General features: G+C 44.1%; 1 protein-coding gene across 4 annotated transcripts in view; it reads left to right on the top strand.

Moving 5' to 3' along the window:
* The window catches only part of zgc:158403 (tetratricopeptide repeat protein 39A), a 123,141-nt gene that overhangs the window by 13,634 nt on the left and 82,164 nt on the right, over window positions 1-27,343 (top strand). For all 4 annotated transcript variants that reach the window (XM_063035937.1, XM_063035936.1, XM_063035935.1 and 1 more), the window contains exon 2: window positions 16,030-16,134. In XM_063035937.1, coding sequence (XP_062892007.1) covers window positions 16,046-16,134 — 89 coding nt within the window. In that variant the 5' untranslated portion in view covers window positions 16,030-16,045. The remainder of the gene's footprint in view (window positions 1-16,029; window positions 16,135-27,343) is intronic.

Raw genomic sequence — 27,343 nt, 5'->3', positions numbered from 1 at the left:
ATGAAGATAAGCTGTGCAAATACAAAAAAAAGTAAATAAGTAATACAGAGAGCCTGGGTTTCAGAGTCCCTGAATGTGGATCTATAGGTTGTGCAGTCAGGTTAGTGTTGAAAGTGAAGTTACACATGCTGGTTCAGGAGCCTGATGGTTGAAGGGTAATAACGGTTCTTGAACCGGGTGGTGTGAGATCAAAGGCTTCTGTACCTCCTCCCTGATGGCAGCAGCGAGAAGAGTGTATGGCCTGGATGGTGGGGAGGGCTTTTCCTGTGACTGACTGGCTGTAGCCACCATTTTCTGTAGACACTATTGGTGGCCAACAGATTTCTCTTAAGCAACATTGTGCAAAACATGTAACTTGTGGGATGTTGCGGCTGGGTGTCGATTTGTCTCCATGGCATGTTGTAATGTGTGTGCTGGATAATATTACAGGCAAGGCTGTGTATTTCGAGGCAGAGCCTTGATTGGGGAGAAAGTCCTGATGAAGGGCCTTGGCCCAAAATGTCGACTCTTTACTCTTTTCCATAGATGCTGCCTGGCCTGCTGAGTTCCTCCAGCATTTTATGTGTGTTACTTGGGTTACCAGCATCTGCAGATTTTCTGGTGAACGCAGCAGGCCAGGCAGCATCTCTAGGAAGAGGTACAGTCGATGTTTCGGGCCGAGACCCTTCGTCAGGACTAACTGAAAGAAGAGCTGGTAAGAGATTTGAAATTTGGATCTCCTCCTCCCCCTCCCACTTTCAAATCTCTTACTAGCTCTTCTTTCAGTTAGTCCTGACGAAGGGTCTCAGCCCGAAACATCGACTGTACCTCTTCCTAGAGATGCTGCCTGGCCTGCTGCGTTCACCAGCAACTTTTATGTGTGTTGCTTGAAATTCCAGCATCTGCAGAATTCCTTGAGTCTGCAGATTTTTTTCTTGTTTGTTCTTGACTGTTCACCTCTGGAGTGTGCGGGAGGGATCTGAAGGCTGTCATTCAGCCTTGTTTTGTTACGTTTTTTTTGGGATGGTTCTGGGGTTACTTAGGGGACAGCTTAGGCTTAGGGAGAGTGATGAGCAGAGTTGGCGTTTTAGGGTAGTAAGTTAACTGTTATGGGGAGAAGCCAGATTCCAGGGTGGAGTGATCTGAGATGGAAGGTCAGTAATCCTTGTGGATGGGTGTTCGATCGTCAGCCCTGTCGATGAGGTCTGGTGACCACCTCTCTCATCACTGGTTGGTGGATCCTGAGTTCGGAGATCTGTGTGGTCAAAGACCGAAGTTGGCGAGCCTGGAAGTTGAGGCCCATTACTGGTGTGTCCAGAAGTCAGAGGCCTGATCAGTTCTGAGCCAGGGACAACCTCCTCAGGTCAGCAAGTCCTGGGGTTGGAAGCCCACGTGAATCTGGGGTTTGAGACCAAAGTGGATCAGCGAGTTCTGAAGTCAATACTGAAAGTCAAAGCCTGGGGGCCAAAGACCAGAGTTGACAAGTCTGGAAGTCGAGGCCCAAAGGTCAAAGCCTCTGGGTTGTCATGGCTGGGTTTCTGAGTCTGGCCCATAGACTGGAGTTTTAAGGCTCAGAGACTGCCTGTTTTGTGGTTGGACATCTGTCTGTGTTGTGGGTGGGAAGGAAAGGACTTTTTTTTCGCTGCTTTTTGGTTTGTTTTGTTGATGTTGTTCTGCTGGACATCGTGGGCATGTTATGTTGGCACCAGAATGTGTGGCGACACTTACGGACTGCTCCCAGCACGTCCTTGGGTTGTGTTGGTTGTTCACACAGATAGCGGATTTCACCGGAGGTATTGATGTACATGCAATAAATGAATTCGAATGTGGCTCTGTCTCTTGGGTTTGCTGCTTGGAACTCCAGCTTCTCCGCCCTAAGAGTGGCATAGAACATGCACCAGGCAACTGGTGCCAGTTGTAATTCCAGCATTTATGACGGGTACATTTACACTACAGAATACCTCTTCACTGGGAGAATAACTGATCTGGAGCTGGCTGCCAGTGATGACAGATTCTACCCTTAGGAAGGAAGTGCGGAGGCAGTTCAGATTCGAATTGTTCTTTTTATTGTCATAAACACGAGAAGTTCTGCGGAAATGCAGAGCAGCACGTACGATGCTGGAAGAACTCAGCAAATCCTGCAGCATCTATGAACATGAATAAACAGTTAATATTTTGGGCCGAGACCCTTCATCAAGACAGGAAAGGAAGGGGTAAGATGCCAAAATAAAGAGGTGGGGGAAGAGGAGGACACGCTATATCAGTGAAGCCAAGTTAGTGGGAAAGATAAAGGGCTGGAGAAGAAGGAATCTGATAGGAGAGGAGGGGAGATGATAGGCAGGTGAGGAGAAGGGGTCAGAGGTGAGAGGTGAGGAGGAGGAAATGGGAGGGGAAACAAAAACGAAATTACTGGAAGAAGAAATTGATGTTCATGTCATCAGGTTGGAGACTACCTAGATGGAATATAAGGTGTTGTTCCTCCACCCTGAGAGTGATCTCATCATGGCCGAAGAGGAGGCCATGGACCAACAAGTCAGAACAGCAATGGGGTAGGAGTTAAAATAGTTAGCCACTGGGAAATTCCACTTTTAGCCAATGGAGCAGAGGTGCTTGACAAAGCAGTCCCACAATTTACATCTGACCTCAGCAGTGCAGAGGAGGCAGCACTGGGAGCACTGGACACGATAGATGACCCTCCACAGATTCACAGGTAAAGTGTTGCCTCACCTGGAAGGACTGTTTGGAGCCCTAAATGGAGGTGAGGGAGAAGATAATTGTCACATGTACCGAGATACAGTCAAAAGCTTGGCTTGCATGCTGTTTATACAAATCAAATCATTACACAGTGCACTGAGCTGGAACAAGGTAAAGCAATAACAGAATGTGGAATAAAGTGTCACAGTTACACAGAAATGGTGGCGCAGGTAATCAATAAGATCATATTAAAGTAGACTGTGCGGTTAAGTCAAACTTATCACACCAGGGAAATAGTCTGATAACAGCGGTCCTTGAGCCTGGTGGTATGTGTTTTCAAGATTTTCTATTTTCTGCCTGAGGAAATGTTTGGGCTGGGCGTGGTCTTTGATGGTGGTGGCTGCTTTATCGAGCCAGTGAGAAGTGTAGACAGAGACCAGTGGAAAATGAGACAGATTAACTAAGAGACTGATTAATGAGGGAAGACCTCACAGAAACATTTCGAATGTTGAAAGGCATGGACAGAGTGGATGTGGCAAACTTGTTTCCCATGATGGGGGAGTCTGGTACGAGAGGGCATGACTTCAGGATTGAAGGGCGCCCATTCAGAACAGAAATGCGAAGAAATTTTTTTAGTCAGAGGGTGGTGAATCTATGGAATTTGTTGCCACGGGCAGCAGTGGAGGCCAAGTCATTGGGTGTATTTAAGGCAGAGATTGATAGGTATCTGAGTAGCCAGGGCATCAAAGGTTATGGTGAGAAGGCGGGGGAGTGGGACTAAATGGGAGAATGGATCAGCTCATGATAAAATGGCGGAGCAGACTCGATGGGCCGAATGGCCTACTTCTGCTCCTTTGTCTTGTGGTCTTGTGATTAATTAAGTACCGTCATAAACTTGATGGACCAAATGGCATCCTCCAATTATGTAGTAACCAATATGACTCTACACCCAGGACTGGTACTGTGCCAAACGTATCCGCATGGTACATTGCACCTCAGAGGTCCCCTCCTGCGAACTTTGAAATGCAGTCAACAAATACAGAAGGAACAATTGTAAGCTCCTTCAAGGTTTGATTTGATGGGACATTCTGAATTGTGACAGGAGCGAGGGCGATGAGATCGGGGTATATATGCTGTGGCCACCATGAGGTACCAAATAAAGTGGCCACTGAGTGTATGCTCATGGTCTGAGTCATGCTGAATATAGCCCATCCACTTCAAGGTTTGACATGCTGAGTGGTCAGAGATGCTCTTCTGCACACCACTGTTGTAAAGTGTGGTTATTTCAGTTACTATTATCTTTCTGTGAGCTTGCACCAGTCTCTCCATTCTCCTCTGACCTTTCTCATTAACAAGTCATTTTTTTTGCCCACAGAACTGCTGCTCACTGGATGTTTTTTTTTGTTTCTCGTACCATTCTCTGCAAACTCTAGAGCAGAGGTTCCCAACATATTTTATGTCATGAACCGAGGGGTTCACGGACCATGGACCCCAAGTTGGGAACTCCTGCTCTGGAGACTGTTGTGTGTGAAAATCCCAGGAGATCAGTTTCTAAAATACTGGATACATCTGTAACCAACAATCATTTCACGGTCAAAGCCACTTGGATCATATTTCTTCCTCCCTTCTGATGTTTGGTCTGAACAACAACTGAACCTTTTGACCATGCTTTTCTGCATGCTTTTATACATTGAGTTGCTGCCACATGATTGACTGATTAGATATTTGCTTTTTTGAGCAGGCCATTAAAGTTTCCACTGAGTGTAGATGGGGTAAATGCAAGCAGGGATTTTCCACTAAGATTGGACAAAAAACAGAACTGCCATTGGAAGTGGGGGATGTGGGTTTGATTGTAACATTTCAGAGAGTTTGTGTAAGTACATGGATGGGAGAGGTAAGGAGGGCTATGTTCCAGGTGTGGGCTGATGGGACTAGGCAGAATGTCACTTTGGCATGGACTAGATGGGCAGAAAGGCCAGTTTCAGTGCTGTGGCACCCTATGACTCAAATTGTTTTGTGCCTTGCCCCCAACTGCAGGAAAATTGTTGGTAGATTGTTGATCACTCTGTAGTGAGATGTTAAACCGAAGGACCCTGTACGCAATGGAACCTTTGCCCACATCTCACAAAGGGTTCGGTTGCCCTCACTCCTTGTCTTCCCTGTGTGGCTTCTTCATACAACGTTGCCATAACAACAAATAACCACAGTTCATTCACTACAATTCATTGAGCCATTCCTGAAAGCACAAGAACTGAAATTGAAACGCATCTGTCTTTCTTGCAGTCTCTTTGTCTGTTACCATGGCGATAAACTGTACAAAATAAAATGCTTTATTTCGTACTTATGTGTTTGCATTTGTCAAAAAGCAAAATTTCAAAGAACATAGTTACAACCAATGCTTTAAGGGCTTGTAAGCAGTTCAATTTAATTTTCTGAAATAATACATTGCAAACAAAAAATAAAAGTTGTGTGGGGTGGTTTGGGAAAAGGTGTTTCCTTATGGGTCCCTTTGTGTATGTTGCACCTCAGCAGGTTTTGCAGGGAATTGATTCTGATTTATTACCACTTACATATGCCAAGAAATTTGTTGTCTTGTGGCTGTAGTAGAGTTCAATACATGTACTATAAATCACAATAAGAAATTTAAATAAATAAGAGATGAGGTAGTGTTCATGGACCATTCAGAAATCTGCTGGCAGAGGGGAAGAGTCTGTTCCTAAAGCATTGAGTGTGTATCTTCAAGCTTCTGTACCTTCTCCCTGACTGTAGCAATGTTCAGACAGCATGAGGGATGCTACATTTCTGAGGCTTTGCCTTTTGAAGATGTCCTCAGTGGCGGGGCGGCTAATGCCTGTGGTGGAACTACCCAAGTTTACAATCCTTTGTACCTTTTTCTCATCCTGTGCTTTGGATACCTCGATACCAGTTAGAATGCTCACCGCAGTTCATCTGTAAAAAATTGCTAGAGTCTTGCATACCAAATCTCCTCAAACTCCCTAAAGTAGGGCAGACTGGAATGTATATTCAGGAGGCTGCTAGTTTCCAGCAGAATGATTAGATCAAGGCCTCGTAAGTGCTGTTATAACTGCCCGGAAATTGTGTTGCTGTCCTGTTAGTACATGCTGTCCCTATCACGTGATGTTAATTGCTCGTTATTTGAATGATCTCAGATTAAATCTTTAAAACAGGGTTATTGCTGGCATTGAGTAACTTGTTGATTTATTTCCCCGAGTAGATTGCAAAGTGCGTAATATTGAGTGTCCACTTTGGGATCTTGCTGTGCACATATCTTCAGTCACTTGTCTGTTACGTTTGGCCTCTGTTGATCTCGGTGCTTTTTTAATGTAGAAATTAATGCTTTTTAATCATCTTTGTTTCTTGGCTCATGTCTTTACAGTAATCCTTTCTTATAAAAATGTGTGTAGTGAAAATATCAGGTCTGTTGGCCCAACTAGTCCACGCTGACCATGCAGCACTGCCACAAGATCTCACCATCCAGGCCATAGAACACAGGTACAGGCCCTTCGGCCCACAATGTTGTACTGACCTTTTAACTCTACCCTAAGATCAATCTAACCCCTCCTTCTAAGTAGCCCTCCATCATTCTCCATCATTCATGTGACTAACTAATACGTTCTTAAACATCATTACATTTGCAGCATTTTAGCTGTATTCACATTACTGGGAAATGCTTGGGAATGCTCAATGGGTCAAGAAGCATCTGTGGAGACAGAAGCAATGTTAACATTGCAGGCCAATACTCCATTAGGTCAATGTTTGTGTGTTTCTCCACAGATGCTGCCTGACCCACTGAACTTTTCCAGAAGTTGTATTTCCAAATATCAGATCTGCAGTCTCCACAGGGCTCAACTGGTTTTCACTTTCTTTTCCAATTCATATTGCTTGGACAATGTGCATCCAAATACTTTTTATTACAACACAACAAAGATGATCAAAATAAGGCAGCAGCATAGTAGACAGTAGCTGAGTGTCAGAAGTACAATCTTGTCAAAACTACCTTAAATATGGACACTATTTATTAACCATTTTCGTATACACTCAGTAGCCACGTTATTGGGTAGCAGAGTAGAACCCAGCATGATCTTCTGTTGCTGTAGTCTATCCACTGACCTCTCTCATTATCAAGGCGTTTTCACCCACAGAACTGCTGCTCACTGGATGTTTTGTTTTTGTGTTTTTGCACCATTATCTGTAGACTCTAGAAACTGCATGGAGACCCAGTTCCAGGAGACCCATTTCATTTCTGAGATACTCAAACCACCCCCTCTGGCACTATCAGTTATTCCATGGTCAGAGTCACTTGGATCACATTTCTTCCCTGTTCAGATGTTTAGTCTGAACAACAACTGAACCTCTTGACCATGTCTGTATGCTTTAATGCATTGAGTTGCTTCACATGATTGGCTGATTAGACATTTGCATTCATGAACAGGTGTACCTCCTAAAGAGGTTATCTACCCCAAACAAATTTTCTGTTTTTTAAGATACTGTGTGAGTTCTGCTCAAGTGGCTTTTCTTCAGTATAGTGTTATGTTCTTGCCTGTACTTTTCCTCATTTTCACTGGTGCAGTGTTTCCAGCTGTTTCTGTGAAAACTGCTTATCTCTCCCACTTTATCAAACATAGTCCTGATGTTTTGTTATGGAAATGAAATGTAATTTACTGACTGATGGTGTGAAATGGGGAGTGAGGAGATGGTTAAATCTGAGGTGTGTGTGTGTGGGGGGGCGGAAGAGGAATTTGGTTTTGTATGCAAGGATGAAGGGTAACAGTTAGTATCCTTCAACCATCAGGTTCCTGAATTAGCATAGATAACGTCACTCGGTTTAATACTGAACTGATTTCACAACATATGGACTCCGCAAGTCACGTTCTCAGTGTTATTATTATTTGTCTTGTGGTATTTGCACAGTTGGTCTTCTACATATTTGTTGTTTGTCCATCTTTATGTGTAGTTTTTCATTTATTCTGTTGTGATTCTTTGAATCTACTGTGAATGCCCACAATAAAATGAATCTCAAGGTAGTATATGGTGACATTTACATACTTTGGTAATAAATTTATGTTAAACTTTGAAATTTAATGGACTGTCTTTGCCATTCATCATGTGTGAGGCCCTTTCAAAGTAGTGGGTGAACTATGGGGTTTGTATTTACTGCAAGAAAATGGGATTAGGGTGCTCTGAGGGTTGGTACAGAGCACACCAGGAATCTAGCATGCAGGCTATTCAACTGAACTTATTGATAACTCTGCTTGTACAACATGTGGGAGCAGCTAACTGAGTGGCATAGGAATGACCGATTAACCATCACTACATAAACAAGAGAAACTCTGCGGATGCTGGAAATCCATGCAGCACACGCAAAATGCTGGAGGAGCTCAGCAGGCCTGGCAGCGTCTATGGGGAAAAAACGCACAGTTGACGTTTTGGGCTGAAACCCTTCAGCAGGACACACTACATCTCCCCTTCTTGGGGAAACAAAGAGAAACTAGGTACTGTATGTGCTTGTCCATAGAACTGCTTTGAAACTATAGTCACTGAAATGGAGCAATTCAGTTCACTTTATCCAGATCACGTAAACTGAGCTCCTACATAAATATAAAAAAGAATTGCCAACATTATGGCTGTTTTTGTCTTTGATTTTAATGGACTCTGTTTTCTCCTTTATTTCACCAATTCCCCCTTTTTTTTAACAACAGTCTCATTTTGTGAAATGTTTCCAACATTAGAATTCATTAAGAAAAAACTGAACCTGATGGAGGTCAGGATAGATGACCTGAACACTTTGGCAAAGTGAGAGGATTATTCCACCACTTTAGTCCCTTGCCCCAAGCTATTAGACTAAGGAGTATATCTTTGTGCTGGGACAGATAAGCAACCTGATCTGGGATAGGTTCCTGGAAGAGTTGGAGATTCTTGAACAGGTATGTCCACCTCAGGTAAGTGATCCTCGTCATAAGGATCAGACATTCTATTTCTTTCTCTTGCTTTCATGGACTTTGAAGGCACACAAACGCACACCTGCTTCACTGGATTTCACCTTGTGATGTTCCAGTCCTGGTGCAGGCTGCCGGACTATTGCTCCTTTGGTGAATTGGTCTGAAACCCAGACAGCTTCACCACTCCTGAGCAGAAACAAAGATCTTGCTCTGTGTGTCTGAGATCACATACACACTTCATTTTCTCACGCTGTGTTGTCTGAAAGTTACTCACTTTGTCTGGTAAGTTAGGTTGGAGAAAGGAAGGAAGAATGGGCAGGCTTGTTCTCACTCTCCAGCCTATTGACAGCTCTGATGGACTGTAGCCATTGGCAGTAGGCATGGAGTGTGAGCTAGCAGTGTTTGTAGTGGCCTTTTCCCTCCAGTAGGAGACTCTTAACAGTTTGCACTGCTTTTTCCGGTTCTCAATTTGCCTATAAGGGCTGGCAGGTGGTGTCATGGCATCGGCACTAGACTTCAAGGCAGATGGTTCTGAGTTCAAACCCGGCCAGGTCCCAACCTGGGCATCAGCAGTATCTGTGTGGAAGAAAGGGCTGGCAACCTACTTCTGTGTCTTGCCATGAAAACCCTATGGACCCTATGGTCCATGAGGTCACGAAGAGTTGGACTCAACTAGGCGACTGAACAAGTATTTGCCTGTGGGTACTGTGGACTGCTTGTCTGGTGTTTGAACTCCTAGTCCCTCGCAAAGACTTTGTATTACAAGCAGCTGAATTGTGGAGCATTGCCTGGTGTTCATTGCCAATATCTCTGGTATTCCATGGCAAGTGAGTACAGCTTTCAGGTGCGGTAAAACTGCTGCTGATGATGTAGAGAACAGCTTGGATACCTCAACATACTATTAGTAATCCACAGTGAGAAGAAATTTGCCTATTTTCAGCTCAGAATTATCTGTGACTGAAATTTGCCTTTGTAACTCTAGGAATTCTCTGGGACTAAGAAGTTCAGCATGTCTTTTTGTGTAGTTTTCTGCATGCTACACATTGATTTACACAATCTCCCAGCTGTGTGCTCGGACCAGGACACCACACGGATTGTCTGCTCATAGACGACATTTTTCAATGCCTTGATGTCCTTGGTGGATTTCAGAAGTAGAATGATGACTTTCTGATGATTTTGGCATGCATAGAAGCAAGAATGATGAGTCTGGAGCTCTTTAGCAGAAAACCATCAAGAATAGTGAGTGTGTTTCCTTCAAGCCAGTAGGGTCTGAGTTCGTGAGCTCCTTTTGGAACTGCTGGCCATCCGTGCTCACAGTATTACATTATGTTCCTGAAGATTTGGTCCTTTTACAACTCATCGCAAATTTCTTCTGGTTTACTTTGCAGGAAAACTTCCACTTTCCTTGACCTAAATAGATGTTGGCATGATTTCAGGATTGAATGGCTTGTCATATGAAGAACGTTTGATGGCTCTGGGCCTGTGTTCACTGGAATTCAGAAGAATGAGGGGTGACCTAATTGAAATCCATCGAATGGTGAAAGGCCTCGATAGAGGATGTTTCCTGTGGTGGGAGTGTCTAAGGCCAGAGGACTCAACCTCAAATAGAGGGGTGTCCTTTTAGAACATTGATGAGGAGGAATTTCTTTAGCCAGAGAGAGGTGAATCTGTGGAATTCTTTGCTACATATACACACCAAGTCTTCATGTATATATTTTTTTAGATTATGAAGACACGCAGTCCTCTTTTATTGTCACTTAGTAATGCATGCATTAAGAAATGATACAATATTTCCTCTGGTGTGATATTATAAAACACAGGACAGACCAAGGCAGAGGTTGATAGATTCTTGATTGGTCAGGGCATGATGGTATGTGGGGAGAAGGCAGGAGATTGTGGCTGAGAGGAAAATTGGATCAGCCATGATGAAATAGTGGAGCAGACTCAATGGGCCAAATGACCTAATTTTGCTCCTATATTTTCTGGTCTTGTGGTTTTATGGTATCTTCCATGAGGATGGAGTCAGCTTTTGTCCACTCACTTTTGCATGGCATCCTTGATGGAGTGTCTGATGTTGTGAAAGATTTGCTGGGGACATGTTCAGTGTTATAACAGTTTTGCACAAGTCTAATTCTGAATCTATGCTGATGAGGAGGTAAGTTATCCAAGTGTTTCAAGCTGATGGCTTGTGGTCTGTTTCAAGTAGGAATTTAGTGCCTATCAAGTAGCAGTGAAGTGTTCACAGGCCCACACAAAAGCCAGCATCTGCTTTTCAATTTGGGTGTAAGGCTGTTCCGTGGGAGTCGGTGCTCCCACTGCATGTGCCACTGGTTTCCAGACACCACTGCTGTTTTGCATGAACACTGCCCTTAGGGCAAGGGAAGAGGCCTGGCCAGTTCTCAGCTCATGTCACATGATGCATACAATTCGCTAACTAATATACCAGGTTAAGGCTGATAAGTTTCTGGATATTTTTCATAGATATGTGTGAACAAGAACAGTCTTACTGTAAATTCCTTCTTGCTGGGGAGTCTCACTCGGTTTGTAGCACCAATTCGTTGAAGATCAATCACGTCTGACCCAGTGCTGCATTTGATATTGGGGACAGTGCACACCACACCAGGATATTTAATGCAACTTTATTGATAACTGCTTGTACTGGATGTGAACTCCTCTCATGTGGGAGTAGCTAACTGAGTGGCATGGGAATAACTCATTAACTACCACTCCACGGGGTAAAATATTGCCTCTGATCTTATTAACTACCACTCCATGGGGTAAAATATTGCCTCTGATCTTACTGAATGGCACACTATGATGAAGTGCATCAGAGGGTAGAGTGGCCTCCTTCTGTTTTCAATCTCTTAAAAAGCAACAACTGGGCAAAGCAGAGGTTGCTGACGGCCCATCACAGCTGTGTGTCCTTCACTAGTTAAAGCTTCACAAAGCAAGTGAACTTGAAGTCATCGGCAGGTCTTTTTCTTTTAGCCAACTCTCAGACAGGGAAATTCCATTCAGCCAGTTCGATAACACCAACATAACAATGGAGGAGTTCACACACTAAATTCATTAAAAAGATTTCCCCACCAATATTCAATTAGTTTTTCAGGGTACATTTAATGGCAGGAGACAAATACACAAAGTTACTTTGAACACAATCTTCCAGATGTGTGGGTTGGTGGACCTTCTTCCACATCTGGCCTCTGCCCTGACTTTGCTTCAGTGTTGTAAAGCACAGAAACAGGCCATTCGGCCCATATGTCCATGCTGGCCTATTTGCCAATCTACACTAATTCCATTTCTTGAATTAGATCCACATTCATTTATGCCTTTTCTATTTAAGTGTCCCACTGAATGTCCTTGAAACTAAGTCATTATATTTGACTCCATCTCCTCCAGATATCAATAACAGAAGGTGGAAAAAGGTGCCCTTTCAAAATACTTTCTCTCACATTAAACCCATGCCCTCTTGTTGATGGAACCTCTACATTGGGAAAAGATTCTACCTAGCTTTACTAATGTCCCTCGGTATTATACAGGTTATGTCAGTCTCCTTCATTCCAGGGGAAACAAGCACTGTATATAAAGTCTCTCTCCATAATGAATGTCCTTTAATCCAGGCAAAGTCCTAGTGAATGTCCTCTGCATGGTCTCCAACACAATCAGAACCTTCTGCTACAACTGCAAACAATACTCTAAATGGGAGCTAACCACCGTGCAGGCCATGCCCTCCAATGGACAGGAGGCATTAGGCATGAGGTAAGATGCTTTGAGTCCCACATCACCAAGTTCAGGACCAGTTATTATCCTACAACCATCCGTCTCCTGACATGGTGTTAATATCTTCACTGACCATTACTCTGAACTGATTCTACGACCTACAGCTCATTTTCAAAGGCTCTTTACAACTCGTTCTCAGTATTATTTTTATTTCTAGTTTGTTTTCTTTTGAACATTAGTTGTTTGTCAGTTTTTGTTTATAGTTTTTTTGTAAATTCTATTGTATGCTTTTGTATAGTTTCATAAAATTCGATTGGATTTTCCCTTGTAAGTGTCTGCAAGAAGTTGAATCTCAAAGTAGATGTAATAGCATATTTGCACTTTGATAAATTTACTCTGAACTTTGTAAAGTCTGATCTAGGTTTGGTGTTGTGTGTCACTATTGCCTGCTACCATGTTTAGTATCCATCTGATGTGTGCTTCATTCTCCACTGGTCTCCAACTCATGGTGGTAGGTCTTTGGCATTTCCTTTTGGAGTTTTGTTGTCCAGAAGATCCTTGAGTTTATCCTCTGCATCCTGTCACAACCAGGCCGGACAGCCCCATGATCCCAGATGAATAAGTCCTTCAATTTTCAAGTCCACAATCACCTGCTAACCCCATTGTTGCTGTTAAAGTGATGGTGGATCTCTTTAACATGAGATTTGAAAAGAAGAAACCAATAAGGAATAACTGTTCTTTACTGGGAGGCTGCAAAGTGCAAGTGAAGCATTAAGTGTTTCTTCTGAGTAAGTTATTTGTTGTCTAAGACCACCCTGCTTCTGTAGTTTATGCCTCAACTAATAAAATATCTCGTTGCCTGAACCATCTTATCTCCCTGCTGACTTTGTATGGATGGGTTTGTAGGAAGAGGGGATAATTTGGGAAGACCTTCCTGGGGTGGTAGAATGCTCATTTTGCTCCAGATGGGAGAAGATTGGGAGAGACAAGAGGGTTAGCAGATGACTGTGGTCTTGCAGATTGAGAATTCACTTATATGAGATCAGACTGTCCAGTTATGAGGGTAAGCTCGTGGAAATGATCCCGTGGATTACATAAATCCAATGGAAAGTGCATTTAGGCCCTATTTGTTTTTAAAAATGTGTCTCCTATTGTAATTTACGGTAATTTTTATGTCATTCACTATACTGCATTTCATGACATTAGTGATATTAAACCTGATTCTGATTGTTCGATGAATTGAAAAAAATAGCGGGTATATGGAGAGTGATACAATATGGGTAAGCTACAGAATATGGGCATTTCTTATGGAGAAATCAGCTTATGAGCAGTTCTCAGGAACAGAGCCCTCGTGTAAACCAAGGACTGTCTGTATTATATTTTCCAGATCTGAGATAATGCAATCCCAGGCTTTATAAGGCCCTAAGAAATAAGAGGAGAACTAGGCTATTTGACCCATTGAGTCTGCTCCACCATTCTAGTTTCTTTCCACATCCCAAAGTCAAACAGGCTAGTAAGTTAATTGGCCACCCAGGTGTAATAGGGCAGTGCTGGCCGGAAGGGACTTTTACCAGGCTGCATCTCTAAATAAAAATAAATAAATCAATAAACCGGCTGCCATAAGACATTGGGGCAAATTGGACCTTTTAGCCTATCAAGTATTCCATCATGGGTGATTTATTTTCTTTCTGAGCCCTGTTCTCCTACCTTCACCCTGTAAGCCTCTCTTGCCCTGACTGATCAAGAACCTATCATTCTCTGCTTTAAATATACCCAATGACTTGACTTCCACAGCCGCGTATTGCAATGAATTCCACAGATTCACCACCCTCTGGCGAAAGAAATTCCTCCTCATCTCTGTTCTAAAGTTCAAAGAAAATGTATTATCGAAGTCCATGTCTGTCACCGTACACCTACAACTCTGAGATCCACTTTCTTGCAGGCAATCGCAGTAAATACAAGAAACACGATAAAATCAACAACAAAAAACCCCAACCAACTGCAAATACAAAAAGAAAGAAAAGAAATAAAACAAAAAAAATATGCAATATGTATCGGGAACATAAGATGAAGAGTCCTTGAAGGGGAGTCCATAGGTTGGTGAAGCATTTCAGTGATGGGGCAACTTAAGTTATCCCCTCTGTTTCAAGCATCTGATGGTTGAAGGATAATGAATGTTCCTGAACCTGGTGTGGGTCTTGAGGCTCCTGTATGATCTTCCCAATGGCAGCAGGGAGGAGAGAACATGACCTGGACGATGTGTGTCCCTGATTATCAGTTATCTGGGCAGCATTCCATGTAGGTGTGCTCAGTGATGGGAAGGACTTTACCTGTGATGGAATGGACCGTATCCACTACTTTTTGTATGCCTTTTTGTTCAAGAGCATTACTGTTTCCATACTAGACCATGATACATGCAATCAATATACATTTATAGAAATTTGTCAAAGTTTTAGATGACCTGCTGAATCTTCACAACTGCCCAAGAAAGTAGAGGTGTCGCTATACACACAAAATGATGGAGGAACTCAGCAGGCTGGGTAGCATCTATAGAAAAGAGAACAGTCGACGTTTTGGGCTGAAACCCTTTGGTAGGACTGGAGGAAGAAAAACTGAGGAGTAGATTTAAAAGGTGGGGGGAGGAAAGAGAGAACCACCAGGTGATGGGTGAAACCCGGAGGAGGAGGAGGAGGGATGAAGTAAAGAGCTGGGAGGTTGATTGGTAAAAGAGACAGAGGCCATGGAAGAAAGAAAAGGGGAGAGGAGCACCAGAGCGAGGCAATGGGTGGGCAAGAAGACAAAGTGAGAGAGGGGTAAGGGGATGGAAAATGGTGAAGGAGGGGTGGGGGGCATTACTGGTTTTGAGAAATTGATGTTCGTACCTTCAGTTTGGAGGCTACCCAAACAATATATACCCTCCAACATAAGTGTGGCCTCATCAGGACAGTGGAGGAGGCCATGGATGGAATGGGAAGTGGAATTAAAGTGGGTGGCTCTGGGAGATCCTGCTTGTTCTGGTGGACTGTTTAGGGCCCTGAATGGTAATGACGGAGGAGGTGTAGGTGCAGGTGTGGCACTTGTACCGCGTGCAAGGATAGATACCAGAAGGGTGATCAGTGGGGAGGGATGAATGGACAAGGGAGTTGCGCAGGGAGCGATTTTCTTTTGTTTGAGAGGTGCTGCGATGTTTTCTTCATAATGGCATTTGCCCAGGACCGATCGTCTGAAATAATACTGAGGAATTTAAAGATTGTGACCCTCTACACCTCTGATCCCCCAATGAGTACTGGCTCATGGAGCTTCGGTTTCCTCCTCCGGAAGTCAATAATCATCTCCTTGTCTTGCTGAGTGAGAGACATTGTTGTATTCTGAGGCTCTGCCCTCTGGTCATGGACTTTTTCCACACCCTATATTGACAAAGTCTGTGGGTCATGTAGTTTTAAAGGACTTTCATTGCAGCCATGAATGTTGGGGTAGCCATAACTGGTGTTGGTTTTCTCTTGCCACATATTACTGTAGAGTAAAATCTATCTTGGAGGTTGTTCATGTGTATATGCTGTTAAGCAGGGTGTCACATGGGTATACAGTAATTGATCACTGTGGACTTGTTTGGCCAGAACTGTGCTGCATCTCTAAATAATAAAAAAAAAAGATCAGTAAAATGTTTTTCCTTTAGTTCCCCAGGTGTAGACATGAAGACCTGCCTGGATGAATGTATGTCTGCTATGGACATGTTCCTCAACAACCAATTCAGTGAGAGCCTGGAGAGTCTGAAACCAAGGTAGGAATTTCCAGAGTTATAACTAATAGTGTGATCTTTACTCCCAAGCCAGTAACTTAATAAAATGCAGCAGAGGTTGATGGTTAGGGGTTCTGATTTTTGGATGTTCAGATGGTATTGGGGAACCTTGATTCTCTTTATTGGTGATCTTGTGGTTGGTCTGCTGGACTAAGGATCCAGAGGTCTGATCTAATCATCAGGAGACAGGTTTTAATCTCTCTCATCCACCTAGTTCCAAATAGCACGTGGAATGAAGGGCAGGTGAGTGTAACACGTTATCTTAAGTCCACGTGCCCAGAGTTCGAGGACCTGCTATCCAGGGGTAGACACTGACAATTGAAGCCTGTAGGTTAATCAGAAGTTGAAGCCTGATGGCTGAAACCTGGAGGCCTGGAGACCTCTCCTGGAGTTGGAGGGTTGTCCATATGGATGGGTTGGAGGGTAGGAAAGGAGCCTTGTTTTTCAGTTGTTGTTTTGTGGCTTTTTGTCTTCTGTTTTGTTGTGTTCTGCGTTGTTCTGCCACTCATTGTGGGTATATTGTGGTAATACTTGGTGCTTGATACTGGCACATCGCTAGGTGTTTTGGTTTTTAATGTGATCTATGGTGGGGAGGGCTTTGCCTGTGGTGGACTGGCTGTATCCATCACTTTTCTCTCTCAGGGCCGGCCATGACACAGCCACTTAGGATACTCTCCATTGTTCATGTCTACAAGTTTGTCAAAGTTTTAGGCAACATGATGAATCTGTGCAAGTTTCTAAGAAAGTAGAGCGCTCTCAAGCCTTTTTTTTTGTGATGGCACTTGTGTGTTGGTCCAGGACAGATCTTCTGATATGTTAACATCAAGTTGTTTAACGTTACTGACCCTCTCTCAAGTTCATTTCCTTAATGAGGATTGGTTGATGGACATCTGCCGCCTTCCTCCTGGAGTCAATAATCAGTTTTTTGGTTTTGCTGATATTTAGTGAGAGGTTGTTGTGTCTCATTGTTGAGATTCTTTTATGAAAAAATAGTTGTCTGAGTAATCTCCAGGAACGCAGAAATGGGACTATATAAATCAGAATCAGGTGTCAGCACTGGCCCTGAATCGCCCGCCTTCAGAGCCAGGAAAATCCAGCAGCATGAGGTGTGCTAGTCTTAGCGGCCTGGAAGACCAGCGCGCCTTCGGGGTGCCGGATTTTGGTGCCTCTGGAGGCGGGCGGATTCAGGGCCGGTGCCACTAACTGATGCGTTGCGGGAGTACAGGGAAAATCGAAAGCAGCGAGCTGGCTGTGCGCCCAGAGACCAGAGTTCCTTGGGCACAGAGCTCAGAAAAAGCGATGCAACAGACTTTTAACACCATAAATCAGCGAGTTGTTTTGTTATGTCTCCTCTCTTGCTGTGAAACAGGGACACCTCTTTTTTCCATATTCAGGAGAGAGGGAGAGCCTGTGGTATGTCAAATTACAAGGAGAACAAGTAGTCTTTGGGGTACTGCAAATCTGTGTCTGTAAACATAACTTTGCTAGATCAAATAACGACAGCGCAAAAAGATCATTACTATCTTTTCACCCGTTTATTTCTTCGAGCTCAGCCAGCGAGTGAACTTGGACCCGACATCAGGGAGAGACTCTTTCTCATCTCCCCAGTGGTTCTACAAGTTCACTGCCCGATGTCAGAATTGTCAGAAGTTATAAGGCCACCGATACAAAAGAACAATCAGTCTGATAACCATTCCGGTCAAGTCAATGGACTATTGATACAAAAGTACAATAAATTCGTTAGACATTCCAGCCACCTTAATTAAAGAAAAGAATGTCCTACCTGGTTTGCTGGAGCCACAACTTAATTGCAAAGATAAGAACATCCATCAAATTTGTGCTTTAATTAAGAAAGGAATGTTCTGTCTAATTTCCATCAGGTACTGCTTTTTGTCAAAATCAAAAGATGTGAAAAGCCCAGAGACATCTATGTGGATCTGGGCGAACTTTAACCCTTATCTTGCTCCAAAGAAGGCAGCTGTGAGACATTATTCAAACACACTGCAGTCACATAGTCAGTACTTAATTCATTGTTTACAGGGATCTGAGAATCCCCCATTCCCTTAAACTTTATCATGTCTTTATTGATGCTTTGCTGTTGCTTATGTGTGTGACGGGGGAGTTGGGGGGCTTTGGGGTTCTAGCATTTAACTGTCATTCATTCTTTGGGCACTCCTCTGTTTTTGTGGACGCTTGCAAAGAAAAAGAATTTCAGTATGTATATTGCATATACATAAAATGTACCTATTGAGACCTATTGAGAATCGGGTTCAATATCACTTGTATATATGTTGTGAAATTTGTTAAGAGTGCCGCATGGTCATGAGAAGCCTATGATAATGTCATATATGGTACAGAAACAAGCCCTTTGGCTCAATTCATGCATGCTGACCAAGTTGCCTACCTGAGAGGGCCCCATTTACCGGCATTTGATCAACATCCCTCTAAACATTTCCTATCCATGTACCTGTCCGTTGGATGTTTGGAACTTTTTTGCTATCAATTATTCCAGTGATTGAGACTGATGCCTCTGCGTATTCAGTTGCTTCCCCAGGAGAATGTGAAGCATAAGACACCAACTAATACTGAGATGAGTCTGAATTTATCCAGAAGACAGTAAGACGTAGGAGCAGGGTTAGGCCAATCAGCCCATCGAGTCTGCTTGCTGTTCCATCATGGCTGATATATTATCCCTTTCAACCTCATTCTCCCACCTTCTCCTTGAGACCTTTGATTCCCCTTCTAACCAAGAACCTATCAACCTCCACTCTAAATACACACAATGACTTGGCTTCCACAAATGTCTATACATGGATTCACCACCCTCTGGCTAAAGAAATTCCTTCTCATCTCTGTTCTAAAGGGAAGTCCTTGTATTCTAAGGTTGTACACTCTGATCCTGTATTCTCCCACTGTTGGAAACATCCTCTCCACGTCCACTCTATCAAGCCCTCTGAATATTCAGTAGGTTTCAATGAGATCGCCCCCTTCATTCTTTCAGTATTGGTTTACTCCTCCTCATCCAGACTGGGTTAGGTAGCGAGATGCATGGGCTGTAGGATACTGGACTATTGATCGAGCGACTGCGAAATGAGTAAGTGTGAAGTGAAAAAGGCTGATCCTATCAATGGTAACCATGGCAACTGTGATTTTGTTAAAACCATTGGTTTCGTCAGGTTCTACTACATGTGATTCCAGACTTGCCGATTTGGCAACACCTAACTGGCTGTCGAGATAGACAAACAAAGGTCACTCCCTTTGGGGTGGACTAGGAACGTTGAATTTAGCAAGAGTTATCCTTGCTTCCCCACCCCACAGAGTGAGCTGGCCAAGCTTAGTCACTGGCTATGAGGCAACGCTCAAAATACATTTATGATCAAGGTACATATATGTCATGAGATTAATTTTCTTGCAGCCATTCACAGTAGAACAAAGAAATACAATAGAATCAATGAAAAGCTCCACACGAGCATTGACAGATTTTCTCAACTTTGTTGGACTGACAATCAATGTGCAAAAGACAAACTGCTCATTTACAAATGTAACCCTCAGGCTTGCCCAGCTTGTGTTTGTCTAGGGGAATCAGCCTTCGGCCCGGCCAAACTGGGTAATCACTTTTGTGTGGATGCTGTGTAATATACCCCAGTTACAAACCCACAAGGCAAAATATCAGACAGTACACAATTAAATGCAATTAAATGATAGACTTTATGAATCTTAATCTGAATCTGAAGATAGGGTGAAAATAAAATAAACAAAGCAAAAAAAGGGCCCAAGTCAAGTCAAAGTTCCAGTTGGAGCTCACTTAGTAGTCATTCTTCCACCATCGGTCTCCTCCGAATGTTGCCGACCTTCGGACCCTCAGATCCCAGGCCACTGGATCCATGGCGTTCTACCAGCTTTCCCCACTCGCGTCTTCTCTCTTCATCGCTTCTCACCAAAAGACTGCGAAAACATCTTTCCAGATACACAAGACAAAACAACAATCCCCGATTGGCTATTAGTCCTGTTATCTCCAGCAATAACCCAAACATGGCTGCTGCAGAGAAGCTGTTACCTCAACAGTGAACATTACAAAGAAGCCATTACACAAATAATAATAAATAAATAAATAAGTAAATGAATAAGACTGAGGACATGAGTTGTAGAGTGATTGAAAGTGAGTCCATAGGTTGTGTTCAGTGATGAGTTCAGTGTTGAGATGAGTGAAGCTATCCCCGTTGTTTCAGGAGCCTCATGCACAAAATGCTGGAGGAACTCAGCAGGTTTGGCAGCATCTATGGAGGGGAATAAACAGTCGATGTTTGAGGCTGAGACCCTTCATCAGGGGTATGAGGTGGAAATGGTGGCATCCAATCCTCCCCACTAGCATCTAGAAAGTTGCAGGTATCCTCAGCAGCTGCCATGGCTTATGGGTCACAGTCTGCTGACGTGTTCTTGTGTTTGCTCAGAAGCTGGTTTCATTGCCTTCAGCAAACGAGCCCTGGCTGACTAATGCCTTGAATGCCTTGCATGTCAACAGTGGCTGTGTATTATCCTTGCCACATGTGTGCCTCTCTAATCCTTATCTGTGCCTCTCTAATACAATACACCTGGGGTTAGAAATTAACAGAATCCAAAACCAGCAGTTTATGATGTGGCTCTGGGTGTTAAACACTAAAGCCAAGTTGTGTCACAATGGCGGGGGCTTTGGGAGCAAGTGTAGACCCAAATGCAAGACACATCTTGTGAGGTTAATTGAATTGAGTTTATTGTTCGATACCAGGAGAGCAAGGCAGGAGCAGGAATAGCAAACTGGACAAGGATTCAGGACTACGACTAGGCTGGGACTAGGGGTCTGGGCTTGGACTCGGAATTGGCTCCCAGAACTAGAGGAGACATGAAGAGGCTAGGGTATGGACTCCGAGCCAGAGACTGGGCAAGGACCCAGTACCTGGGTCTTGCCTCAGGCTCGGACCCCAGAACCAGGCAAGGACATGACATGGGGTAGGGAGAGGAGGAACATGGGAACACAGAGCCTCGGTCTCAGGAGAGCAGGTACATGGAACCATGGACACATACACAGAACACAGAGCCAGGACCCCTCCTTGGGTACAGGACATAGGGCCGGGACTCACACACAGAACAGAGAGCCGGGACCCCTCCTTGGGTACAGGACATAGGGCCGGGACTCATGACCCTCTGCGGGGCAACGACAAGACGGCCTGACCTACCCCACAGAGGCGAGGACAAGACAGGACAAGACCCCCTGTGGAGCAATGGCAAGATGGCCTGACCTACCCCACGGAGGCAAGGACAAGACAAGACAAGACATGACCCCCCGCGGAGCAACGGCAAGACGGCCTGACTTACCCCACGGAGGCGAGGACAAGACAAACACCAAAGAACAACGCAGTTCCTATCTAGCTCCGGCGATAGAACTAGACCGAGGTGCAGGTGAGGGCTACAGACGAGGGCTAGAGGCGAGAGGGACAGAGAAGGGATTCAGACAGGGGGTTAGGACAGGAATCACAGACCGCCAGGGCCAGGACTTGACTTGGAACTCGGATGCCGCCAGGGACAGGACTCGACTGGGTACTCGGATGCCGCCAGGGTCAGGACTCGACTGGGTACTCGGATGCCGCCAGGGACAGGACTTGACTTGGTACTCGGATGCCGCCAGGGACAGGACTCGACTGGGTACTCGGATGCCGCTAGGGCCAGGACTTGGACTTGGACGTGGTACGTGGATGCCGCCGGAGCCAGGACATGGTACTTGGACCCTCCGGGTAGTGGCGAGCCCTCTAGACTTGGCCCAGGAACAGTAGACAGCGGCTCCTGATTCTCTCCGGCGGGATAACTGACGGACCCACCTCGGTGAGGAAACTTTGCAGGCTCGCTTCGGCGAGGTAACTGGACAGGGTTGCTCCGGTGAGGAAGGGCGAATTACCGGCACTTGCTTTGGCAGAGACTAGGCTTTCTCCGGCCAGATGATATCGGCACACTGTACCTTAGATGACTTTGCAGATGCTCCCGCGCCGAACGGCTGAAAGCCGGAGAATATAAACTACCGGTTCAGCCGAGCGTTAATTGCCTCTAATCACCAAAGCCGAGGGACACGGGAAAACAGGGAATCAGTGGTCCGGATCGTAACATAAACAAGGTAAATTTAAAGGGACCCCAATCCGGACCATGACAAGTTGTTGTCAAATCTTCAGCAATAAGACAGTGTAAAGTGTGAAACTGACTTAATGGTAATACAAAGAAAATGCCCCCTTCCAGTGGGAGAGGGTGAGAAAATAAGGGCAGTCCTAAAGAGTTTAAACTCTTTTCAGAACTGAAGTATTTTCAACCTCCCCATTGTAGCCCCCAGCCCCACCAGGTGTCCCAAATAACTTTGCAATTAGCAAAGTGGTTACTTTTGTAAAAACTGCTAACCTGTGCACAGCAGCCTTCCACAGTGATGATGGGAACATTGGATCTGGGGTGGTTGATTGTGGGGTCCAGAAGAGATTACGAGAATAAATCCAAGGGTTAATGTATGAGGAGTGTTTGATGGTTCTGGGCCTGTACTCACTGGAGTTTGGAAGAATGGGGTGGGGGGTGGATTCTCATTGAAATCTATTGAATATTGGAAAACATAGATAGGGTGAATGTGAAGAGGATATTTTCTAGGACCAGAGGGCACATTCTCAGAATAGAAGGGGACATCCCTTTAGAGCAGAGGTCAGGAGGAATTTCTTTAGCCAGAAGGTGGTGAATTGGTGTAACTCATAGCTGTGGAGGCCAGGTCATTAGGTGGAGGTTGATAGGTTTTTGATTAGTAGAGGTGTCAAAGGTTATGTGTGGAGAGAAGGCAGGAGAATGGGGCTGAGAGAGATAATAAATCAGTCTTGATGGATTTGTGGAGCAGACTCTGGGACGATTGTCCTAACTTTGCTCCGATGTCTAAGTGGTCTTATAGTTCAGCATTGGGCAAGACACTGGGGAGATGGTCCCTGAGACCAAAGACAAGGGGTTGTTTGTATTGTGCTGGGGTTGGCAGGGTTATCATATCCATCTGTTGTCTCCCTGTTTGGCCTGGCAGCTTGATCACGTTTTACTTGCTATTTTAGTCAAAGATATTCACTGTTGCTCCCAGACAGGGTAGAAGTTTCCTGCAGTAACTTTCGTGCCTGTTTGTAGCTGGAGGGAAGAAAAGATCAAGGTGATTCCCAGAGGCAGAGCTGGGTTCTCGGTCACATGGGAAGACGTCAGGATGGAGTCCAACATCCTTGGCAGTTAGCCCTCGTGGAAGTGAGTCACAAGTCATACAGCTCAGAAGCAGGGCCTTCAGCCCAACTTCACCTATCTCAGCTATGCCCATTTCCCTATATTGGTCCCATCTCCATCTAAAGCTTGCCTATGCATACGTCCCCCCTGACATCAGATTTTCTGAGCGGACAATGAACCAACCCGTGAACACTACCTCACTATTTTTGGTTTCTTTTTACACTATTTACTTAATTTAGTTTTTAATATCTATTTCTTATTGTTCATGTATCACTGTACTACTACTGAAAAACAATGAATTTCACAACCCATGTCTTAAAACCATAAGGCATAGGAACAGAATTAGACCATTCAGCTCTGAAATTTCATCATGGCTGATCTGTTTTCTTTCTCAATCCCATTCTCATGCCTTCTTCCAGTAACCTTTCATGTTCTGACTAATCAAGAACTTATCAACCTCCACCCAATAACCTGGCCTCCACAGTTGCATGTGAGAATGAATTCCGCACATGCACCATTCTGACTAAAGAAATTCCTTCTCATCTCTGTTCTAAGTGGATGTCCCTCTGTTTCTGTGGCTGTGCCATCTGGTCCTAGACTCCCCCACTATAGGAAATATCTTCACATCCACTTTATCTAGACTTTTCAATATTTGATAAATTTCAATAAGATCCCTTGTTCTTCTAAGTTCCAGCGAGTAAAGGCCCAGAGCAATCAAACGCATATAACCCTTTCATTCCCAGAATCATTCTTGTGAACCTTCTCCGAACTCTCACTATTGTCAGCTCATCCTTTATTAGCTAAAGGGGCCAAAATTGCTCACATTTCTCCAGAGTGAGGCCTAAGCAACGTCTTATAAAGCTAGCAACTCAGCCTGCAAGTTAATTTTTTTGGGAATCCAGCACAAGGACTCCCAAGTCCCTTTGCACCTCTGATTTTTGAATTATCTGCTCGATTAGAAAATAGTCTGTGCTTCTGTTCCTTCCACCACATTGCATGACCATAGACTTCCTGACACTATATTCCATCTGCCATTGCTTTGCCCATTCTCCTAATCTGTGTAAGTCCTTCTGAAGACCCCGGCTACCTCAACGCTACCTACCCCTTCCTACGTCATAACTGAGCTTCTGTAATGATGATCAATCAGCTGATTGATGGGTAGATAAAGGCCAGGCATTTGGAGGACACACCACAAGTGAACAGTGCATTGATGATGTCTCTGCATATGGTGCTGAAACGTTTGCAAATGGATTGCCAAAATTGGAGAACAACAGAAACCAACCATCAGCCACCTGAACTACATATTTTCCAGGTTATTTCCAGAGGCCTGGATACAACTCCCATCAGGGTCTTTTTACACTTGCAATTTCTTAACTCTACTAACAAGGATTCTACGTCTTTTGATTCTATGTCACCTATTTCTAAGGATTTGTCAGTGATGTTGCACTTGATTCTTGTTCTGATTTGTCCAAATGTCTTTTAAATGCAGTTGTGCCCACCTCTTCCATTCCTGCTGATAGTTTGATCCATGACCTGCTACTGCTTTTGTGAACAGGATTCTCTTCAGCTCCTCTTCAAATCTTCCCCTCTCATCTTAAACCTATGTCCTTCAGTTTTAGGCTCCCTTACCCTGGGAAAAAGACCGTACTGATTTAAATTCAAAGTAGTGTTTAAGTGGTGGGTTGCTGAGCAACGCATCTTGGTGGGTCACAAGAGCCTGTTCTGCACTGCATCTCGAAATAAGTTTATTATCAAAGTTCATATCTGTCACCACACACCACCCTGAGATTCATTTTCCTGCAAGCATTCTCAGTAGAACAAAGAAATACAATAGAATCATTGCAAAGACTGATAAACAATCAATGTGCAAAATAAGAAAATCTGTGCAAATAAAAATAAATACATAATACTGAGAGCATGAGTTGTAGAGTCCTTGAAAGTGAAAGTGTGAGGTGACTAAAGGGTCAAAATCCTGATGTTTGAAGTGTAATAAGTGTTCCTGAACCTGGTGGTGTTGGACCTAAGGGTCCAGTACCTCCTAACCGATGGTAGCAGCAAGAAGAGAGCATGGCCTGGATGGTGTGGGCCCTTAATGATGGGTGTTGCTTGCTTGTGATTGCGCTCCTTGTAGATGTGTTCTATGGTGGGGAGGGCTTTTTCTGTGATGAGGGTGGGGCTGGGCTGTGTCCACCCCCAAAAGGTCATCTTTCAGATTCCTACACTCCAGGGGAAACATGAAGCTCAACTTACCCAGTCTTTATTACTCAAGCTCTCCAGTGGTGGTAGTAACTCTCGTACTCAATGTTCTGATCGGTGAGTTTGGCAAGGTTGTCTTCTTTCTTCAGTCCCCTGGCTGCCCAGGTCAGCTACCACGAGCATATTGGTCAGAGCACTGAATTGTTACCAGAAATAAACAGTACGAAGGACAGATAATGAGGTTGGGTTCATGGAGTGTTCAGAGATCTAATAGTGGGGAGTTGTGTTGGTTGTTAACACAAATTGCATATTTCATAGTATGTTTTAATATGCATGCGTTAAATTTTAAAAAATGAATCTAAAGTAGCTCTCCTTAAACTTGGTGATGTGGGCCTTCAGGGCTTCTTGTATCTCCTTGCACGACGGTAACAGTGAAAAATGCCATGGCCGAGATGGTGTTGACCTTTGATGAATGTTGCCTTCCTGTAGGTACAACTGATGGTAGGGAGGCATGGGTTGAGATTGGTTTTGAACCCATTAATCTGACATGGTTGATTACTAGCACTGAAAGCAGATTTGCTGGTGAGACAGAAGAAAAGGTCAGGGTGCTGCTGCCATGATATTTGTACATGACCCCAACACCGTAAAGAAATCTCGTAGCCAGGACAAGTTCATTGGTTACTCCTGATCTTGCACCTATTGCCTACCTACACTGGACTTTCTCTGTAGCTGTTATATGTCATTTGTATTCTGTTATGTTCTATTTTCTAGTGGTGGCACAGTAGTGGCTAGCACAATGTTATCACAGCGTCAGCGACCCACGTTCAATTTCTGCCGGGTTCAACTCCGAAGGAGTTTGTACTTTCTACCCATGACCGTGTGGGTTTCCTCTGGTGCTCCCATTCCCTCCCACATTCCAAAAGCATACGGGTTAGGGTTAGTGAGTTGTGTATATGCTATGCTGATGCCAAAAGCGTGATGACACTTGTAGGCTGCCCAACACAATTCTTACTGATTTGATTTGATGCAAATGATGCATTTCACTGTATGTTTTGATGTACATGTGATAAAGCTAATCATTATCTTTATCTTTACATCAGTGCACTCTGTAATGATTTGATCTGTATGAACAGTATGCAAGACAACCTTTTCACTGTATCTTGGTGCGTGTGACAATAATAAGCCAATTTCTATTCTGAAATGGGAAACTGTTGGTGTGATTTGTTGGAAGCTGATAAGAATATAAGACTTAGGAACAGAATTAGGCTATTCAGCCCGTCGAATCCACTCCACATAAAGACACATTCCTCAGTGCGGTTGACTTTAAACTGATCTGCTGAAATGTGGAAGTGTGTCCCCAACCATTTGATACCTTCCTGTTGGTTGGTGATTCTCAGTATCCAGACTGAAACTGAGATAAAGATGAAGAATAGCAATGTTAGAAAGGTAGGCACAGAGTAGATAATTTACACGGGACATCTGACAAGGATCCATCGAACTTAATCCACTGTCTGGTCAGCACAACATCATGGCCTTTGCTGTGCTGCACTGTTCTATGTTGTATGTTCTTGGACCCCAGATTAACAAGATGTCAGGTACCTTCCAGTACCCTTTAACGCTAATTTTCACCTTCCTCCCATAGTTTGCATTGTAAATGTGCTTGCTAGTGACCCTCTATTGCTTCTACCAAGAACCTTGAGTAGTCTCAATCGGAAATGCCATCTGTTCCTTTCCCTCCATAGAT

Source organism: Mobula hypostoma, chromosome 29 (genome assembly GCF_963921235.1).
Source record: "Mobula hypostoma chromosome 29, sMobHyp1.1, whole genome shotgun sequence".
NCBI classification, from domain to species: domain Eukaryota; kingdom Metazoa; phylum Chordata; class Chondrichthyes; order Myliobatiformes; family Myliobatidae; genus Mobula; species Mobula hypostoma.
Note: the sequence above shows the minus strand (reverse complement) of the source record. Positions and strands in the feature narration are given on the sequence as shown.